A 21,320-nucleotide genomic window follows, 5' to 3' on the forward strand; every position below is an offset into this window, starting at 1 on the left:
TTTTGCAAATTTTCAGTTTGATTGTGAAGAATTATTGGAGCTCACCTGCCATACATTCTCTCATTCTTCAATCTACTGAGCCCATCGGCATGCATCTTCAGGATACCTTACACAGGCCCTGATGTCTGGGTAACTTTCCCCTACCAAGTCCCAATTTCCATCCACTTTCAGATCTTTTCTTCTACCCCCCGCCCAAAGCTAATTTTACATAATATTCTACATCTAACCCTCAGATTTTGTCACCCCATCCAACCCCTACTCTTAGGGAAGATTCCGCATTCCAGTTCGTAGGTAAACATCTGATTGCTCAGTCGTCTTTCTCCACTAACTCCGTCACCCTATTGTGGAATTAAGTTGAACAAAGGTAGATTTGTAGTACTTGGAAACTTGGATCGATGGATTATTGGTGTCTGCTTGGGTAGGCACTGTGCAATAAACCTACAGGGGCCTTTTAATGACATACAAGAGCTTCCAGGCCACTGTGCTTTCATGTTTTTTTTTAATATAATCTGCCAGCTTTATACTTTGGTTATGCGATGATGTATCTGATTTTCTGCATTGGTAATTTTTACCAATTAACTTGAACATATTTTTTAAACTTATTAAATTTTAGTTTTAGTTGCTTGTTAGAAAAAAGGATTAATTCACATCATTTTAACAGAGGCATGCAAAACCAGCGATTTTACTGTCTCAGTCACTAATGTGTATTTGGAGTGTTGTTATGTGCTATAATATAGCTTTGAGTTCATTGCAGAAGGAAGGTGGGTAATCACTGAGTTCCATCCAGGACTGATCTCAAAAAGCAATGTAGCTACAGTGAAGGCTAGAGCATGCAAAATGCAAATAAATGAGAATCTATTAATTTTTAACTCATTAACAGAAGATAGTGGGCACAGAGATTATTTTGTTTTAATAAATTGCATTCAGGGAAGTGCAATGTGAGCTGTCATTTCCTTTTGCTGCTTCAAGCTAATAGAACACCTGTGTCATGTTCCTACATCAAGAGCAAAGTTAAAACTGATTAGGTATTTTAATGATCTTGTGCTTGGTATTACAGAACGCAACATGAAATACTGGTTTGTACTTTAGCATAACATTAATAACTACAGGTAGGAAGATAGCCAAGAACAAGAAGTATAAAGAATAATTTTTTATGCACATGATTATTTACTTGGCACAAGTTAATAGAAGCTGCTATACTCATAGTATTATGTGTCATGATGCATTGTTTCTTTAAGTAAACATTTGATAGCCTATTTTAATACTGTGTTTTCAGTTAAAAGACTGTCTTATTCCATTCTGTGAAGTAAAATCAATTGTTTTTTTCTTTGCAAATCTAAATCCTTAGCTTTATTTTTGGCATAAAATTTGACATTAAGTGCTCACAAAATCAAGGAGATACAATAGCTCCTTGAGGTTGTTATAGCTGAGGGTGGTAATGGGGACAAGCTCCCACTACCTATTAAATACTCCCAATGACGTGCACTTCAAATAGCCTCTGACAACCAAGTCCAGCTCCCAGCCTTCATGTGTGGCTTAGCTACTAAGCCAGGAAGAACCATTTCTACTGACAGGAGAAGGGGCAAAGGTGGGTTACTGGTGCCTTAAACTAGTCACTTCAGGCAGATGGGGCTCGTTAGCCATGGTGGCAGCTCTTCTAGGAGAAGGAAAACCTTGATCTCAAACCTCCACTGCCTTATGGCTGTACACACTCACGGAGAAGGCTTCTGCAGTAAATCCTGAGGGAAAAATCCGGAACTGGAGTCCCTAAGGCAGTTCTACACAGCGGCAACTCCTGCAACACTGTTGGTACCAACCTGTATCAGTCTCTGCCCTTCCTTTGGGTTCAACAGATGCATGGAGAGGCCGAGCTTGCTATATAGACCACAACTTGTTCTCCTTATTGGCCTGCCCAGATTTGTGTATCTTGGCAGTTAGGGGACGCAATATCCATGGTCAACTCTGCCCAATGGAGGCCCTCACTCACCTCATAATGTTTCAAGTTAACTCATTCAAAGAGTTGAGGAATAGATAGTGGATATATTACATACATTTGGAGAAAATCTGAATTGTTAGCCAGGATTTTGCAACTCTTGGCAAGCCATAGACACACACTCATGGTTTACAAGAAAAATCCTGAATTAAATTTGGGGGATCCAGAGGCCAGCCTGAATACCACAGACGAGGGCCGTGCATATGTAAATAATATCACTTAATGGAGGCAATAATGACCACAATTGATAAAACACAGGTGGTAACCTATTTGTCATTTCAGCTGTTGAAGTTGTTAATAATATTTTATATGGAATGCATTACTGAAAATATTTTCTATTTTGAACTCATTTTTCCTTGATTTTGAACCTAAGAAGTTCAAAGTTGAAAGTACCTGTACATATATGACACCGTTTACAACCCTGAGACTCATCCTCTTGTGCGCATACTCAATAAATCTATAATAGAAAACTAATCATAATGGAATGAATGAAAGACCTCACCAATTTGGGTGTTCAACGAGTGTGCAAAAGACAACAAACTGAGCAAATACAGAAAGAAATAAATCATAATAATAAGTAAATAAGCAATAAATTCAAAAACATGAGATGAAGAATCCTTAAAAGTGAATCCATAGCTTGTGGGTACATTTCAATGACGAAATGAAGTTGAATGAAATTATCCCTTTTGGTTCAAGAGTCTGATGGTTGAGGGGTGATAACTATTCCTGAACCTGGTGGCATGAGTCCTGAGGCTCCTGTACCTCCTTCCTGATGGTAGCAGTGAGAAAAGAGCATGTCCTGGGTGATGGGGGTCCTTAATGACAGATGCTGATTTCCTGCGACAATGTTTCATGTAGATATTCTCAATAGTGGGGAGAGATTTACTTGTGATGACTGGGTTGTATCCACTACTTTCTGTAGGATTTTCCATTCAAGGGCATCTCATACCAAGCTGTGATAAAACTAGTCAATATACTCTCCACTGCAGATCTATAGAAGCTTGTCAAAGTGTTATATATCACACCAAATCTTTGCAAACTCCCACGATGCAGAGGCACTACCATGCTTGCTTTGTAATTGCACTTATGTGCCAGGCCCAGGACAGGTTCTCCGAAATAACAACATCAAGGAATTTAAAATTGCTGACCTTCTCCACCTCTGACCCTCCATTGAGGACTGGCTCATGGACCTCTGATTTCCTCCTCCTTAAGTCAATAATCAGGTCCTTGGTCTTGCTGACATTGAATAAGAGGTTGTTGTAATGGCAGCACTCAGCCAGATTTTCAATCTCCCTCCTATATGCTGATTTGTCACCACCTTTGGCATATGACAATGGTGACATCAGCAAACTTGTATGTGCCATTGGAGCTGTGCTTAGCCTCAGAGTCACAAGTGTAAAGCAAGTAGAGCAGAGGGCTAAGCACATTGCCTTGTGGTGCATCTCTGGGATGACCGTGGAGGAGATGCTGTTGCCAATCCAAACTGACTGGGGTCTCCAAATGAGAAAATCTAGGCTCAATTGCACAAGGAGGTATTGAGGCTAAGGTCTTGAAGTGTAATTGGTTAGATTTGAAGGGATGATTGTATTGCACGCTGAGCTGTAGTTAATAAAGACCATCCTGGCATCTTTGCCGTCTAGATGTTCTAGAGTTGAGCGAAGAGGTAGTGAGATGGCACTTTCTATGGACCTGTTGCTCTGGTAGGCAGATCCATTTTGCTTCTCAGGCAAGAGATGATATGTATCATCACCAACCTACCAAAACACCTCACCACTGTGGATGTAGTTATGTACACTTGAACAGATAATGGTTTACTTTCAGCAATCTTTGTGGAAACAGCATATTCCATTCTGTTCATCTCCTTCTGCTCCACATTTCTACTGCTGATACTTTATAAATGGTTGGTTGGAAAGCTTAATAGCTGGGCTGCCTGTTCATGACTTGTTATTCTTCTGATTTCTGCATTCTCTCGTTTCTAGCCTGTGGTTCCAAGAATGTCATGACTGAGATTAAAGCTTATCCCATGATTCTGTGCTTATGGGTATTCAGATTGTTTGTCACCTTGCTGCCATGCATTTCATGATTTGAGATTTGAAATTATGAATGAATCACATACAATTCATTTATTTCTAATTGGAAGTTAAACATTCAGAAGTTAGTTAATTATGAAGTACTTCACGTTTCAGCCCTTGCTATTGAATAATAGATAATTTATTTATGTGTGATATTTTTAATAAGATATTCTGCGTAATGTATATGGTTGAAAGCAACCGTAGGAAATATTTTGAACTACAGATGTTGTCAGAGAATTTTAGCTATATTGTTTTGAAGTAATTGTAGGATTTTTTAATATAAAATAATAGGTTTGAGCAATGATAGACTCTTTGTCACACTGACATACATACGCACACAATTACTGCAATTTTTTACCCATTTTAGAGTTTTTCGGATGTTAGTATTTGATAACTAAATTTACATTGAAACATATAAAACCTACGACACAATACAGGCCCTTCGGCCCACAAAGCTGTGCAGAACATGTCCCTACCTTAGAACTACCTAGGCTTTACCCATAGCCCTCTATTTTTCTAAGCTCCATGTAGCCATCCAGGAGTCTCTTAAAATACCCTATCATTTCTGCCTCCACCAACGCCACCGGCAGCCCATTCCACGCACTCACCACTCTCTGCGTAAAAAAATTACCCCTGACATCTCCTCTGTACCTATTTCCAAGCCCCTTAAAACTATGCCCTCTCGTGCTAGCCATTTCAGCCCTGGGGAAAAGCCTCTGACTATCCACACAATCAATGCCTCTCATTATCTTGTACCCCTCTATCAGGTCACCTCTCATCCTCCGTTGCTCCAAGGAGAAAAGGCCGAGTTCACTCAACCTATTCTCATAAGGCATGCTCCCCAATCCAGGCAACATCCTTGTAAATCTCTTCTGCACCCTTTCTACGTTTTCCACGTCCTTCCTATAGTGAGGTGACCAGAATTGAGCACAGTACTCCAAGTGGGGTCTGATCAGGGTCCTATACAGCTGCAACATTACCTCTCAGCTCTTAAGCTCAAACTCACGATTAATGTAGGCCAATGCACCATATGCTTTCTTAACCACAGAGTCAATCTGTGTCGCAGCTTTGTGTGGACTATGGACTCGGAACCCAAGATTCCTCTGACCCTCCACACTGTCGAGAGTCTTACCATTAATGCTATATTCTGCCATCATATTTGATCTACCAAAATGAACCACCTCACACTTTTCTGGGTTGAACTGCGTCTGCCACTTCTCAGCACAGTTTTGCATCCTATCAATGTCCTGTTGTAACCTCCGACAGCCCTCCACACTATCCACAACACCCCCAGCCTTTGTGTCATCAGCATATTTACTAACCCATCCCTCTACTTCTTCATCCAGGTCATTTATAAAAATCACAAAGAGTAGGAGTCCCAGAACAGATCCCTGAGGCACATCACTGGTCAGTGGCCTCCATGCAGAATATGACCCATCTACAACCACTCATTGCCTTCTCTGTGCAAGTCAGTTCTGGATCCACTAAAATTCAAAAAAAGTGTTATGCTGAAATAACAGCTACCACTTTGAAAAACTATTGCTCTGTGACCAAGAAGAACTGTATCATCCTGAGGAACTGCTTATTCTAACACATTTTTTTGTTAGTTAAAAGCTGAAATATTTGAATATGGCATCACTTATGATTGCCAGGAATACCTTTGACAATTATTGTATACTGTACCTTTTATGCATTATCAATTAATATTTACAAAAAGATATTTGTAAAACATAACATTTTAAGTCTATTATTCCTTGATCTTCAGAAAAAGAAATTTCAGATGTCAAAAGGAGCATGTGAAGTACGTTATTCTGCTTACTTTAGCCTAGTATTTGTTTTTTTAACCTGATTAAATCACAATCGTTCTATAACCCACAATAGCTTTGCTTACAAATGTTTTGTATAGCTTTCAAAAATTTAACATAGTCTCAGTAGTTTGTCAGCAAAGTTAGTTTCATACATTTTGTGTGACAACGTTATTTTTTGATATCAATTCTATGTCCATACTCTAATGTTGTTATGTTCTCTTCTTCTGGACTCATTCAAAATAGCTTAGATAGCTTCTTTCTAACCATTTGGTCTGTGTAACGTGTTATCATTGGTTAACTATTTTAAGTGTGAATATTTTCCGATGCATCCACATTGAATCCTCCTTACAGAACTGAATGTCAGACTCCAGATTTAAGTTAGTTCAGCCATTTTTTTTAACCCAGCACACTGAGGCCCGAATTCTATAAGATGACTTATCCATTTATACCTTCTGTTTTTCAACCTTAGCCATTGGTAATTTTGTAGCCTAAGAAAGGCAAACCTGCTTCAAGCATTATTGACTAGCTAACTGAATTCTGCAAGATGAGTACAACACACTCGTCTTATTAAACTTTATATTTAGTCTCCACCAGCTGGGAATAATATTCTAGGCACCGCACCTTGAATCAATCTGATAGATTTTGAACACATCTAGTTTCAATTCATTATCCAGTTTGCAGATTCATTTTTTAAGCTTATTTGCATTTTCTGTTTTGGAAGTTGCATACAATTTGAATATGTTTACTCTTTAAAAGTTTGTACACTTATGCTGTGCTTATGCATCAAACTTCAAGCATTTCAGAGAGGCCAATACAACAATTTTTTTTGTATAAGTTAATTGTTTTGACAAAATAGCCAAGATTTTGCTCAGAAATGACAAACATTACTCTTACCTGAAGGGGAAATGTGTCTCCAATTTATGACAGGTTCTGGTCTTCCATTAGCTAAGCACACAAGAGTGACATTGCTGCCTTCATTGACGGTGATATTAGAAGAGATGTTGTAGATCTTTGGTGGAACTGTAGAGAAAAGCATATTGAAATTATAAAACAAATTTATAATACGTCTCTTTTTATTACCTCGTATTAGCTTTACTGTCAGCCTACATTTTATACTATAAGTATTTGTAACAAATAGGTTGTCTGATTGTTTTCAAATCTAATTTAAAATCAATTTGGTCTGCATATTTCAAAACATATTAATGAACTAAATGCAAATTTTCCCCTTCAAATAATATTCTAACCTACATTAAATTCCACTATACAACTAAAAGTTGAAGACACAATCAGACAGCAAGAAATCCAATTAAATCAGCTTTCTGTATGTGTCTGCCAAGACTCAGATATTTAAATCATTGTCAAATATCATAGACTTTTAGAAAAGTGATTCAGAAATTCAAAGAATAGTTTTGTTTTAATTATCAAAATGAAAAGAAAAATCTGCTATTCGCTAAGTAGGATATCCAGTCATTTCTGGAACAAATCACATCATTTTGGAAATTCTCCTGACAAGTCTTCCTGTCATGAATCATGCTGGCTCAGATGTTTCATCTCCTTTGTCACACCCTCATGAAATAATTTGATTTTCTGTGCAACAACATTACACTCTTTTCAAAAGTGCCCTTAGAAAATGGCTGTTGTTATTCGCAGCTAGGCTTCTCTTAAAATGACCATGTTTCAATAGTAACATGACAAGTGCAGTCAATTTCCTTCAAATTCAACACAATCATCTCAATGGCAAAGGGGGAAGGTCCAGATTCAAAGGACATTAAAGTACTAATTTTGTACAGCTGACTAATTGTGAGATTTTAGCAAACTATGGAGAATTTGTAATGCCAATATTCTATGTGTAAATGCAAAATTCTTGCACTGTGGAATATAGCATAAAGAATGACCAATATTATCCAACTAAATATTTAATCTGCTAATAGATCTGGTAGTTATAAAACTTGATTACATACTTTATTATTTTCTAAGAAACCATTTTGGTTTTCCATAGCAATATGCTGAAGACCATAATCTCTCACCCATTGTTGAAAAAGCAACAAATTATTCAATTAAAAAACGACATAAAATAGTGTGGATCTGAATTTTCAAGACATCTGTTAGGAATTCTGCAAAGCTACACTTGACTGTGTAGCTTGGCACAACTCAAATGACATCCATAAAATTGCTGATATCACCAGTGTTATTTGTAGAATCTCAGATGGCGATAGGGAGGTGCATATGAATGAGATAGATCATCGGGTTGTGAGGCATTGCAAAAACAGCTTTGCACTCGATGTCAGTAAGACCAAGAAATTGTGGAAGGAGACGTCGGGATAACAAACACCAGATCTCATCCAGTGATCACAGCAGGCAAGGTGAGCAGCTTCAAGTTCCTGGGTATCAACATCTTAGAGGATCTATTCTGGGCCCAAAATATGATGCAATCATGAAGAAAGCACACAATCAATGTGACTTCACTGGGGGTTTGAGATATGGTATGTCACCAAAGACATATCAAATTTCTGCACATGTATTTAGATCATAAAACCATAAGACATAGGAGCAGAATTAAACCATTTTGGCCATTGGGTCTACTCTGGCATTTCATCATGGCTGATCCATTTCCTTCTCATCCCCATTCTCTTGCCATAAACTTCAATGCCCTGACTAATCAAGAGCCTACAAACCTCTGCCTTAAATATACCCAATGAACTGACCTACATAGCTGTCTGTGGCAATGAATTCCACAGATTTACCACCATCTGACTAACAAAACTTTTCCTCATCTCTGTTTTAAATGGACATCGCTCAGTTCTGAGGTTATGCCCTCCGATCCTAGATTCCCCTACTATAGGAAGCATACACTCCACATCCACTCTATTTAGGCGTTTCTAGATTCAAAAGGTTTCAGTGAGATCCCCCTCAATCTTCTAAACACCAGTGAGTACAGGCCTGGAGCCATCAAAAGCTCCTCATAAGTTAACTCTTTCATTCCTGGGATTATTCACATAAAACCTCCTTTGGACTCTCTTCAATACCAGTGTATCTTAGAAATAAGGGGGCCAAAACTGCTCCCAATACTCCAAGTGTGGTCTGACCAATGCCTTATAAGACTTGAGCATTACATCCTTGCTTTTGTATTCTAGCCCTCTTGAAATGAACGCTAACATTGCATTTGCCTTCCTTACCATTGACTCAACCTACAAGCTAACCTTTAGAGAATCGTGCAGGAGGACTTCCAAGTCCCTTTGCATCTCTGGTTTTTGAATTTTCTCCCCATTTAGAAAGTAATCTAAGCCTTTATTCCTTCTATCAAAGAGCAAGACCAGGCATTTTCTTACACTATATTCCATCTGCCACTTCTTTGCCCTTTCCCCAATCTGTCCAAGTCTTTGCAGACACCCTGCTTCCTCAACACTGCTTGCCCCTCCAGCTATATTCGCATCATCCGCAAACTTGGCCACAATGCCATCAATTCCTTCATTCAAATCATTGACATAGTATGTAAAAGAAGTAGTCCCAACAGCGACCCCTCTGGTACACTATGAGTCACTGGCAGCCCCCCTTTTGACTGGTTGCATCACTGTGTGGTATGGGGGTTCCAATGTACAGGATCAAAGAAGACTGCAGAGGGTTGTAAACTCAGCCATCTCCATTACAGGCACAAGCCACCCTGTCATTGAGGACATCTTCAAAATGCAACTCTCACCATCTGGGACATGCCCTCTTTTCATTACCATCAGGAGCTTGATGACATATGCTCAATGTTTCAGCAACAGCTTCTTCCCCTTCACCATCAGATTTCTGAACAGTCCATAATCACAATACCTTATTATTCCTCTTTTGCACTATTTAAATATTTTATTTTGTAACATATAGCAGTATTTTTAGTATTGTACTGCACTGCTGCCACAAAACGACATATTTCATGACAAATAGCTCTGATAATAAACATGGTCTGATACTTAATGGAATTAATGTGAAAGGTTTCTTTCTCCTGAATTTTATCTTTTTGGAAAAAAATAACAATAGCCACATTAATTGCATTCACAGAGAAGTTAAAGCTACAATTCTGGTTTGAATATGATCGCAGAACTGACTATGCCCTCACTGCTTGTATATGACACATAATATTCATATCTGCCTGAAACGATGACTTGGTTTAAAGAGGCAGAGGGGCTTTTTCAAGTGTCATTTTTGGAAAATATCATTGCATTTTACAGAATATGAGCAGGAAAAGTTTTTCAGTGCCCACTAAAAAGCAGCAAGCTTTTTGAATGGACTTTTAAAATGATGTTCTCTTACTCTCAATGTTCAACAATAAATTCATAAATCAAGTGCATTTTACAGTGCTAAAAGTAAATTATGGACTAAAACCCAGATGTTGGTACTGCTAGTTTCTTAAAAATCCATAAGTTATTCACAGCAGCTGTATTAGGGATTGGACCATAACACACAATCATACAACATCTATGCAGCTATTCATCTTCAAAGATTGCAAATAGAATCGATGAACATCTTCTTCTTCAGTAGTCTTTCAGGAATGGGGATGACTAGCTGGTGCACTCAGATTTAGCTCACAAGGCACTGGAGACTCATCCCGAATGGGGCAGCAGGTGTCATACTAGGGCTGGTGGGTGGTAATTATAAGGTGCATTCCATATGAAGCACATCTATGTTCTCATGATGTATGAATTTAAAATTGTCAAACCTTCCTGAATGAAGGAACGAGCCATGTATAAAACCAAAAGGTATTTCGGAACTGCAGATCTTCAGGAGGAAGATTAAGTCTGGTGGATTAAAATTGAGAGAATGAGAAACTAACTACTGAAATAAATGGTAAAAGACAATGGACAATATTAAGTACAGAGACCCTCTTATTACGCCATTTGGATAATGGAAATTCACTTTACACAATTCACAAATCACAACCCAAATATCTGAGATACAGAATAACATTTGCGCTTAGATAATTCATGTGAACAGAACAGGAAATAAATAAAACACAAAAATTACCTCTTTTTAAGTTTCCTGAATTCCATCAATCAGGTCATTCACCCAATTTCAAGCATGAAAATTATTTTGAAATTTAGTCCTGCAGTGATTATATTTTCAGTTGCTTCGAGGATCTTTATTATTACCAATAATTTTGTGATGATAACTCCTTCAAAAATGGAAAATGGTTGTGGAATCTCCTCTAGAAAATGAAATACAGGTGTACTAAACCATTATGATGATACAGCTCACCAACTATATTTCTCATTCTATTTAATAAATTCCAAAATCCTACATACTGTTAATTATTAAGAGAGAATATAATGGACTAAATTATATTTTTAACTTACTGGTGTAATAAATCAAACTGGATGCTTGTGAAACTGATACCAACTTCTATTGGCATGGCAGCACAGTATTGTAAATTCAAAGATTAATTCTGCCATTTATCCTCAATCATTTCTTTAATAGAATAATGAGACTATTATGAAAGGTGCACTTGGTTGTTCATTTGCGACCTTTACTTAAGATAGATTGTTGGAGCTTATCTCAAAGGGAAATTATGAAACCAGGATATTATTTGAGGGGAAACTAGATTATTTACTGTAGTTGTTGAATTAAAATTCAGTCATGTGTTCAATTATTTGTCCAGCCATACTTAGTCCTTCATAGGTGACAGAAACCTTTGAGCTTATGGTAGAAAGGGTGAGAGGGTGGGTGGAACTGTCTTGTGAGACAGAGAACTGACACGAGAGGCAAAGACTGTGAGAGGTAATAGTCTTTCATTTGTACAGCAGTAACAGCATCGTGCCAAACACAAATGACAGTATTCAGTAGGGCCTTGTAGGAATCCTAAAGGTAAAATAGCAGAACCAAATATTCAGATAAATTACCATTTCACTAATGGGAAATAACATCTTTCTTGACATATAGATGTAGAAACTCAATACCAGTGAATCTCAATGGCTGTCTCAATGTGATTCACCTCCTAATTCTCCAAAGTCCATCCTTCATCTACAAAGTACAAATAAGAAGTCTGAATGGAATACTTGCATTATATGATTATATGAATTAAGATTGTCAACGCTGTACAGGACATCGTAGCCTACCCAATAGGTACCGCATCCACAACCATTTACTCACACCGCTGCTGATGCACAACAGCAGCAGTTTGTACCACTTAAAGAGTGCACTGCACCAACTCCTTAGACAGCATCTCCCAAACCCATGTCCTCTACCAGCTAGCAGGACAAGGTCAATAAAAGCACAGTATTGTCAGCACCAGGAAGACAGCTTCCAAGCCAGACATCATCTTAATGTGGAAATATATTGCCATTCATTTAATATTACTCAGGCAAAAACATGGGACTCCATCTCCAAGAGCAATGTGGGTATAACCACACCTCAAGGATTACAGCAGTTCAAAAAGGCAACTTAATTGCACCTTTTTCTAGGGAAACTAGGGATGGTAATTATGGCTTCCTCAGCCCATGAAGCCTACATGCCTTAAATGAAATAAAATATTTTCACTAGAGATCTAGGAGAGTAAAGAGGCTGTGAAATGATCCATCTTTTAATATTGTTTAGATATCAGCATGCTGGGATATTCTACCTAAGCATCAAAAAGAACCAGCGAGTCTGTGACTGCCAGTAGGCCGGAATAGGAAAAATAGACTCACACTTGAAACTCGAGAAATGCTTTCTTTATGACAAGGGGACTACATAACTCCTCAATGTATTATTTTCAATCATAAGTAAGAATGCAAGTTGATTCAATTTGAATGGATTTTTGACTTTGTTGACAATAGTCATAGTCATACTTTATTGATCCCGGGGGAAGCTGGTTTTCGTTACAGTTGCACCAAAAATAATAAATAGTAATAATATCATAAATAGTTAAATAGTAATATGTAAATTATGCCAGGAAATAAGTCCAGGACCAGCCTATTGGCTCAGGGTGTCTGACCCTCCAAGGGAGGAGTTGTAAAGTTTGATGGCCACAGGCAGGAATCACTTCCTATGACGCTCTGTGTTGCATCTCGGTGGAATGAGTCTCTGGCTGAATGTACTCCTGTGCCCAACTAGTACATAATGTAGTGGATGGGAGACGTTGTCCAAGATGGCATGCAACTTGGACAGCATCCTCTTTTCAGACACCACCGTCAGAGAGTCCAGTTCCATCTCCACAACATCACTGGCCTTACGAATGAGTTTGTTGATTCTGTTGGTGTCTGCTACCCTCAGCCTGCTGCCCCAGCACACAACAGCAAACATGATAGCACTGGCCACCAGAGACTCGTAGAACATCCTCAGCATCGTCCGGCAGATGTTAAAGGACCTCAGTCTCCTCAGGAAATAGAGACAGCTCTGACCCTTCTTGTAGACAGCCTCAGTGTTCTTTGACCAGTCCAGTTTATTGTCAATTTGTATCCCCAGGTATTTGTAATCCTCCACCATGTCCACCCTGACCCCCTGGATGGAAACAGGGGTCACCGGTACCTTAGCTCTCCTCAGGTCTACCAACAGCTCCTTAGTTTTTTTCACATTAAGCTGCAGATAATTCTGCTCACACCATGTGACAAAGTTTCCTACCATAGCCCTGTACTCAGTCTCATCTCCCTTGTTGATGCATCCAACTATGGCAGAGTCATCAGAAAACTTCTGAAGATGACAAGACTCTGTGCAGTAGTTGAAGTCCGAGGTGAAAATGGTGAAGAGAAAGGGAGACAAGACAGTCCCCTGTGGAGCCCCAGTGCTGCTGATCACTCTGTCGGACACACAGTGTTGCAAGTACACGTACTGTGGTCTGCCAGTCAGGTAATCAAGAATCCATGGCACCAGGAAAGCATCCACCTACATCGCTGTCAGCTTCTCCCCCAGCAGAGCAGGGCGGATGGTGTTGAACGCACTGGAGAAGTCAAAAAACATGACCCTCACAGTGCTCGCTGGCTTGTCCAGGTGGGCGTAGACACGGTTCAGCAGGTAGACGATGGCATCCTCAACTCCTAGTCGGGGCTGGTAGGCGAACTGAAGGGGATCTAAGTGTGGCCTGACCATAGGCCGGAGCAGCTCCAGAACAAGTCTCTCCAGGGTCTTCATGATGTGGGAGGTCAATGCCACCGGTCTGTAGTCATTGAGGCTGCTGGGGCGCGGCGTCTTCGGCATAGAGACGAGGCAGGACGTCTTCCACAGCACAGGAACCCTCCAGAGCCTCAGGTTCAGGTTGAATACATGGCGAAGTACTTCACATAGCTGAGGGGCACAGGCTTTGATCACCCTGGTACTGACACCATCCAGTCCTGCAGCCTTGCTTGGGTTGAGACGTTTCAGCTGTCTTCTCACCTGTTCAGCTGTGAAGCCCACCGTGGTGGTTTCGTGTGGGGGAGTGATATAGTCATGAGAGCAGGGTGAGGGACTAAAAGGAGGGGTAGGAGAGGAGAGTGGAATATGTGTTGGTTGGGGACCGACAACAGATGACTCATGTGGGGGATGGGCAAGGGCCACAATGTCAAATGTGTTAAAGAACAGGTTAAGTTTGTTGGCCCTGTCTACAATTTTGAATCAACAAAACTATCAAAATAAGTAAAGTAGTAATAGATTTACAAGCACCATGTGTAGGAGCAACAAAATTAAGGTCAGCCATCCAACCTTACTAAAGAAGCTAACAAGATGTCATCAACCTCATTTGTTATTGAAGAATGATCATATTTCAAAAGCCAATGAGGAATGCTTCAGATGGAAAAATGGCATCTTTTTCAGCTTGTTGGAAAAGAAAAGGGAAGGGAAGCCATAATTTTGAAAACCATTTGTGAATTTTGATGGAGAAATCTTTCAGAGATGGTTTCTCAGAATGATCAGTCTGGATGGTGGACTGAAATCAATATAAATAGTTGAAGAAGCTATCAAAGAAACTCTGGCAAGTAATTAAGGAAATCAATTAAAGATTTAGCTCGTCAATAAATTCTGACCGTTGAGGCATTTATACACTGCACTAAAAGCTGAAGGTAGATAGTTTATTCCAGGTGAATATTAAGTGCATGAATTGATAACATCTGGATTTACAGTACTGGCATGCAATATTACTATGATCCATGGCTGTTTTAGATTACTCGAGGGAAGCTACAAATTCATTTTGGCTCAGAACTTGTTAAACACATCTCAGATATTAAGATTTCATTGCAGACCTCTGTTTGCAACATTTTATGTGAGATACTAAATGATTCAAAGCTCTGTTCCCAACTGAGTTTCTTTAAAAGTCACTTCCTCTTCAGTGTATGCTGTCAGAGTGGAAGAGATGACACAATTTAAGCAAACTGCACATTTACTGGAAAGGAGGAAAGCCACAATATTACATAAACAATTGATCTTATTAACACTGTCATATGTTAGTATAAAAGGCCAAAACATTTGGTGTTTATTTTCAAGAAGCATCAATGTGCTGCAATATGGATTAACAGAAACTTCTCAAAATGATTATCAGGTCAAGCAGCATTGGTTGAAAGAGAAACTGAATTAACATGACAAGAAAAAGAAAAAAAGAGTTCCATTTCTGTTTCCATGGATGCTACCTGACCTGCAGAGTCCAGCATTTTCTGTTCTTGTTTCAGATTTACTGCATTACATTTTTATACCTAGTGTGATTTCTTTTTATTTTTTTGCACTTAAAAGGCCAAATCTACAACATTGTATTTGAATGCTCTTCACAACTGTCTCAGCTTCATCACATTTTCCCTATTGAATTCTTCAGTTTTTTCTGCTATGCATTCGAAAGAGGTGAATACCCTTCCTTCATTGTGCAAATTATTTTCAAATATATTTGTAAGGGGGTTTCGTCTCTTATGTTACTGTGTAGGGTAATTAAAATGGCTTCTTTGTTATGTTATACTGGGGAGTGCTTCTTTGTTATGTTAAATGCTGAGAAAGTCTCTAGCTGGACATTTGTCTGGGTTAATACAGATAGCAGGGTGCTATTAACCAATTGGGATAGTTGTTATGATTTTGGTGTATCTGGAAGATTTGTATGCGCGGTGTTTTGAGGCAGAAGGCGGGAGAGCAAGACAGAGGATGGACCAGGTGCTGTGATGTCCGCTAATGGGGTCAGACACCGAGGAGGGCATTTGGCGAGGAGACGGAGACGGACTTGTGTGGAGCGTCTGGTCAACCACCGTTGTTGGTACCAGGTGGCCGGTCGAGGTGGTCCGAGGGGTCGCAGGGTGAAGAAGAAGGTTCTTGAGCTCCAACTGTTTTGTGCACGAAGAGATTGAACTTTGATACATATGGCACCTTTTATTTTCCTTTTATATTTTATTCTCTATTAATTATATAGTTCCAGTAATATCTATAAACTGTAAACCATTTAATTGTATCTGGTGTATTGTCTGTTATTTGGGCGGGGTGAGGTACATCACACAACATCCACACAAACTAATTACCCAGTTTGGCGGGGCCGAGGCTGTTTCTCCAGACAACAGTGAGCCATGCGACCCTGAGGATGGCCAGAGGGGCTACATATTTGACAGTTCATGGTGAATATTCTGTGTTTTTTGGTGCCTATGCTTTTTTTTTCCACCAAACAATAAGAGTTTCATGCTGACATGAACCTCCCTAAAGACAAGGGAAACACTATTGTTTTATGAAATCAGTGGAACGATGCTTCCATATAGGACCACCAGAATGTGCAGGAGACTACCAGACATATGTCTGCTCTTTATTCTCAAGCCACTAGGCTAGGGTAATTTTTGGTTTTGGGTGTAATTTTTGCAGACACCTGTTCTAGTGCCAGAAAGATTACTAAACGCAAGAGATACTGCAGATGTTGGAAATCTTGAGCAACACACTAAAAATGCCAGAGGAACTCAGCAAGTCTGCAGCATCAATGGAGGGGAATAAACGGTTGATGTCTTGGGTTGAGACCCTCTAACAGGACCAGAAAGATTACTGCTACTTTTCATCCCTACCTCAAGGAAGTAGACTTAAGGAGCTACAACTAGTGCAGTTCAGGGAGTGGTCCTTTACCCTCAGGACTGCAGGCCAATATGATCTCATGTAAAGAGCTATAACTAAATTTTGATTTTAATCCTTGGTGATAGTTGTATAGGTAACCCAGAGTACTTTAATCAATGTTCCCAGACCTTACAGCTTTCTTGCTGAGATTATGACATCACCCAACAACTAGGTGACAAACAAAGCTACCAGTCATTGTGCTGATCAAAGTGTTGTCATTTTGTTGGACTGGCAAGATAACAGAATGTCTTTTGTCCATTCAGTTGATTTATTTCTGTGGAAGTTTGGCTGCCCAGTGAGACTGGTGGTGACTAGAACATCCAGGCTATTGGGACAGCACATCCACGAGCCTTATTTTTAACGGCTCATTGAAGACCAGGTGACCATCGATAGTACAGGTCACTTGCAGTACCCCAAAAATATCCCACTTGGGATTGACATAAAGAGGCATAGAAAGGGTAAACAGCCAGAAGCTTCTTCCCCAAGGAGTAATGTGAATTATCAAAGGACATGCATCTAAGATGAAAGGGAGAAAAGTTTAAAGGAGATGTGCAGATCAAGTAGTGTTTTTTTGGACACAGTGAATGGTAGATGCCTGCAATGGACTGTTGGAGGGAGTGGCAGTGCCTGGAATGAACTGTCAGGGGGAGTGTTGTAAGCAGATAAATTAATGTTGTTTAAGATGCTGTTAGATACATGAATTAACAGGGAATGGAGGAAAAGAAACATCATATATAGGAAGAAGCAAATTAGTTTAATTCAACATCATGCTTTGCGCAGACATTATGGGCCGAAGGACCAGTCCAGTGCTGGACTGTTCAATTTTCTTCATAGAACTCTTGACATTTCCCATTTTCAGCTTTGTTCACTCCTTAAGATTACAGAATGAGAGAAGAACATTTTCCCTATTGGGCAGTGTCATGATTTTTAAAGAGCTATGCAATTTATTCCATTCACTTGTCTTTTTCTCACTGCCCTTCAAACGTCATTTATCAAGATCCTCTTCAAAAATTAATATCAAATGTGATTTCACCATTCCTGTAACACATATGACCTATGTAATGATGGGGTGCTATCGTTTTCAGAATTACACCTTTGTGACCAGATGCTCTCTGTGCACATATCTCTGTTCAAGGTGGAACATCCCACAGTTCTACTGTCTGCCCTAGGGAGAAATCTCCTGTCGAATTAATAGGAAGAGCACATTAAGAGAAATGCTGCTTTATACAATGCAAGCACTTTTACAAAGGAAGGAACGTTAGCTTAAATCGCAGCTATCCTCCATTACAATAGACAATAGGTGCAGGAGTAGGCCATTCAGCCCTCCGAGACAGCACTGCCATTCACTGTGATCATGGCTGATCATCCACAATCAGTACCCTCTTCCTGCCTTCTCCCAATATCCTGTCACTCCGCTATCTTTAAGAGCTCCAACTAACTCTTTCTTGAAAGCATCCAGAGAATTGGCCTCCACTGCCTTCCACAGATCCACAACTCTGAGGGTGAAAAAGCTTTTCCTCAACTCTGTTCTAAATGGCCTACCCCTTATCCTTAAACTGTGGTCTCTGGTTCTGGACTCCCCCAACATCGGGAACATGTTTCCTGCCTCTAGCGTGTCCAATCCTTTAATAATCTTATATGTTTCAATCAGATCCCCTCTCATCCTTCTAAATTCCAGTGTATACAAGCCCAGTCGCTCCAATCTTTCAACATATGACAGTCCCGCCATCCCGGGAATTAACCTCGTGAACCTACGCTGCACTCCCTCAATAGCAAGAATGTCCTTCCTCAGATTTGGAGACCAAAACTGCACACAATACTCCAGCTGTGGTCTCACCAGGGCCCTGTACAACTGCAGAAGACCTCTTTGCTCCAATACTCAACTCCCCTTGTTATGAAGGCCAACATGCCATTAGCTTTCTTCACTGCCTGCTGTACCTGCATGCTTACTTTCAGTGACTGATGAACAAGGACACCTAGATCTTGTTGTACTTCCCCTTTTCCGAACTTGAGACCATTCAGATAGTAATCTTCCTTCCTGTTCTTGCCACCAAAGTGGATAACCTCACATTTATCCACATTAAACTGCATCTGCCATGCACCTGCCCACTCACCCAACCTATCCAAGTCACCCTGCATTCTCATAACATCCTCCTCACATTTCACACTGCCACCCAGCTTTGTGTCATCTGCAAATTTGCTAATGTTACTTTTAATCCCTTCATCTAAGTCATTAATGTATATTGTAAACAGCTGCGGTCCCAGCATCGAGCCTTGCCATACCCCACTAGTCACTGCCCGCTATTCTGAAAGGGACCCATTAATCCTTACTCTTTGCTTCCTGTCTGCCAACCAATTTTCTATCTGTGTCAGTACTCTACCCCCAATACTATGTGCTCCAATTTTGCCCACTATGTGGGACCTTATCAAAGGTTTTCAGAAAGTCCAGGTATACTACATCCACTGGCTCTCCCTTGTCCATTTTCATAGTTACGTCCTCAAAAAATTCCAGAAGATTAGTCAAGCATGATTTCCCCTTCGTAAATCCATGCTGACTCGGACCGATCCTGTTACTGCTATCCAAAAGTGTCACGATTTCATCTTTTATAATTGACTTCAGCATCTTCCCCACCACTGATGTCAGGCTAACTGGTTTATAATACCGTTTTCTCTCTCCCTCTTTTCTTAAAAAGTGGGATAACATTAGCTACCCTCCAATCCACAGGAACTGATCCTGAATCTATAGAACATTGGAAAATGATTACCAAAGCATCCACGATTTCTAGAGTCACCTCCCTAAGTACCCTGGGATGCAGACCATCAGGCCCTGGGGATTTATCAGTCTTCAGTCCCATCAGTCTATCCAACACCATTTTCTGCCTAATGTGAATTTCCCTCAGTTCCTCCATTACCCTAGATCCTCTGGCCACTATTACATCTGGGACAGCAACACACATAAAAGTTGCTGGTGAACAAGGCAGGCCAGGCAGCATCTCTAGGAAGAGGTACAGTCGATGTTTCGGGCCGAGACCCTTCATCAGGACTAACTGAAAGAAGAGCTAGTAAGAGATTTGAAAGTGGGAGGGGAAGAGGTAGATCCAAAATGATAGGAGAAGACGGGAGGGGGAGGGATGGAGCCAAGAGCTGGACAGCTGATTGGCAAAAGGGATATGAGAGGATCATGGGAGAGTAGGCCTAGGGAGAAAGAGAAGGGGGAGGAGGGAAGCCCAGAGGATGGTCAAGGTGTATAGTGAGAGGGACAGAGGGAGGAAAAGGAGAGAGAGAAAAAGAAAGTATGTATATAAATAAATAAATAACGGATGGGGTACGAGGGGGAGGTGGGGCATTAGCAGAAGTTTGAGAAGTCAGTGTTCATGCCATCAGGTTGGAGGCTACCCAGACGGAATATAAGGTGTTATTTCTCCAACCTGAGCGTGGTTTCATCTTTACAGTAGAGGAGGCCATGGATAGACATACCAGAATGGGAATGGGACGTGGAATTAAAATGTGTGGCCACTGGGAGATCCTGCTTTCTCTGGCAGACAGCATCTTCCGGTGATTATATCTGGGAGATTGTTTGTGTCTTCCCTAGTGAAGACAAATCCAAAGTACCTGTTCAACTCATCTGCCATTTCTTTGTTCCCCATAATAAATTCACCTGTTTCTGTCTTCAAGGGCCCAACTTTAGTCTTAACTAATTTTTTCCTCTTCACATACCTAAAGAAGCTTTTACTATCCTCCTTTATATTCTTGGCTAGCTTACCTTTGTACCTCATCTGTTCTCCCCGTATTGCCTTTTTAGTTATCTTCTGTTGCTCTTTAAAAGTTTCCCAATCCTCTGGCTTCCCACTCATCTTTGCTATGTTATACTTCTTCTCTTTTATTTTTTACTGTCCTTGACTTCCCTTGTCAGCCACTGTCGCCCCTTAGTCCCCTTAGAATCTTTCTTCCTCTTTGAAATGAACTGAGCCTGCACCTTCTGTATTATTCCCAGAAATACCTGCCATTGTTGTTCCACTGTCATCCCTGCTAGGGTATCTTTCCAGTCAACTTTGGCCAGCTCCTCCCTCATGGCTCCATAGTCCCCTTTGTTCAACTGTAATACTGACACTTCCAATTTTCCCTTCTCCCTCTCAAATTGTAGATTAAAACTTATCATATTATGGTCACTACCTCCTAATGACTCCTTTACCTCGAGTTCCCTTATCGAATCCAGTTCATTACACAACATTAAATCCAGTATTGCCTTCTTCCTGGTAGGCTCTAGTACAAGCTGCTCCAAGAATCTATCTCGGAGGCACTCCACAAACTCCCTTTCTTGGGGTCCAGTACCAACCTGATTTTCTCAGTCTACTTGCATGTTGAAATTCCCCATAACAACCGTAGCATTACCTTTGCGACATGCCAATTTTAACTCAGTTAAAATTGCCTCAATTACCTCAGTATGTGAATAAAAGAAAA

At 40.2% G+C, this 21,320-nt stretch overlaps 1 protein-coding gene across 8 annotated transcripts in view; it reads right to left on the minus strand.

Annotated features, from left to right (window-relative positions):
- Positions 1–21,320, minus strand: part of LOC134348058 (limbic system-associated membrane protein-like) — a 2,069,602-nt gene that overhangs the window by 299,870 nt on the left and 1,748,412 nt on the right. For all 8 annotated transcript variants that reach the window (XM_063050863.1, XM_063050862.1, XM_063050866.1 and 5 more), the window contains one exon: positions 6,768–6,893. In XM_063050863.1, the coding sequence (XP_062906933.1) occupies positions 6,768–6,893 (126 nt within the window). The remainder of the gene's footprint in view (positions 1–6,767; positions 6,894–21,320) is intronic.

This window comes from Mobula hypostoma, chromosome 6 (assembly GCF_963921235.1).
Source record: "Mobula hypostoma chromosome 6, sMobHyp1.1, whole genome shotgun sequence".
Lineage (NCBI taxonomy): Eukaryota > Metazoa > Chordata > Chondrichthyes > Myliobatiformes > Myliobatidae > Mobula > Mobula hypostoma.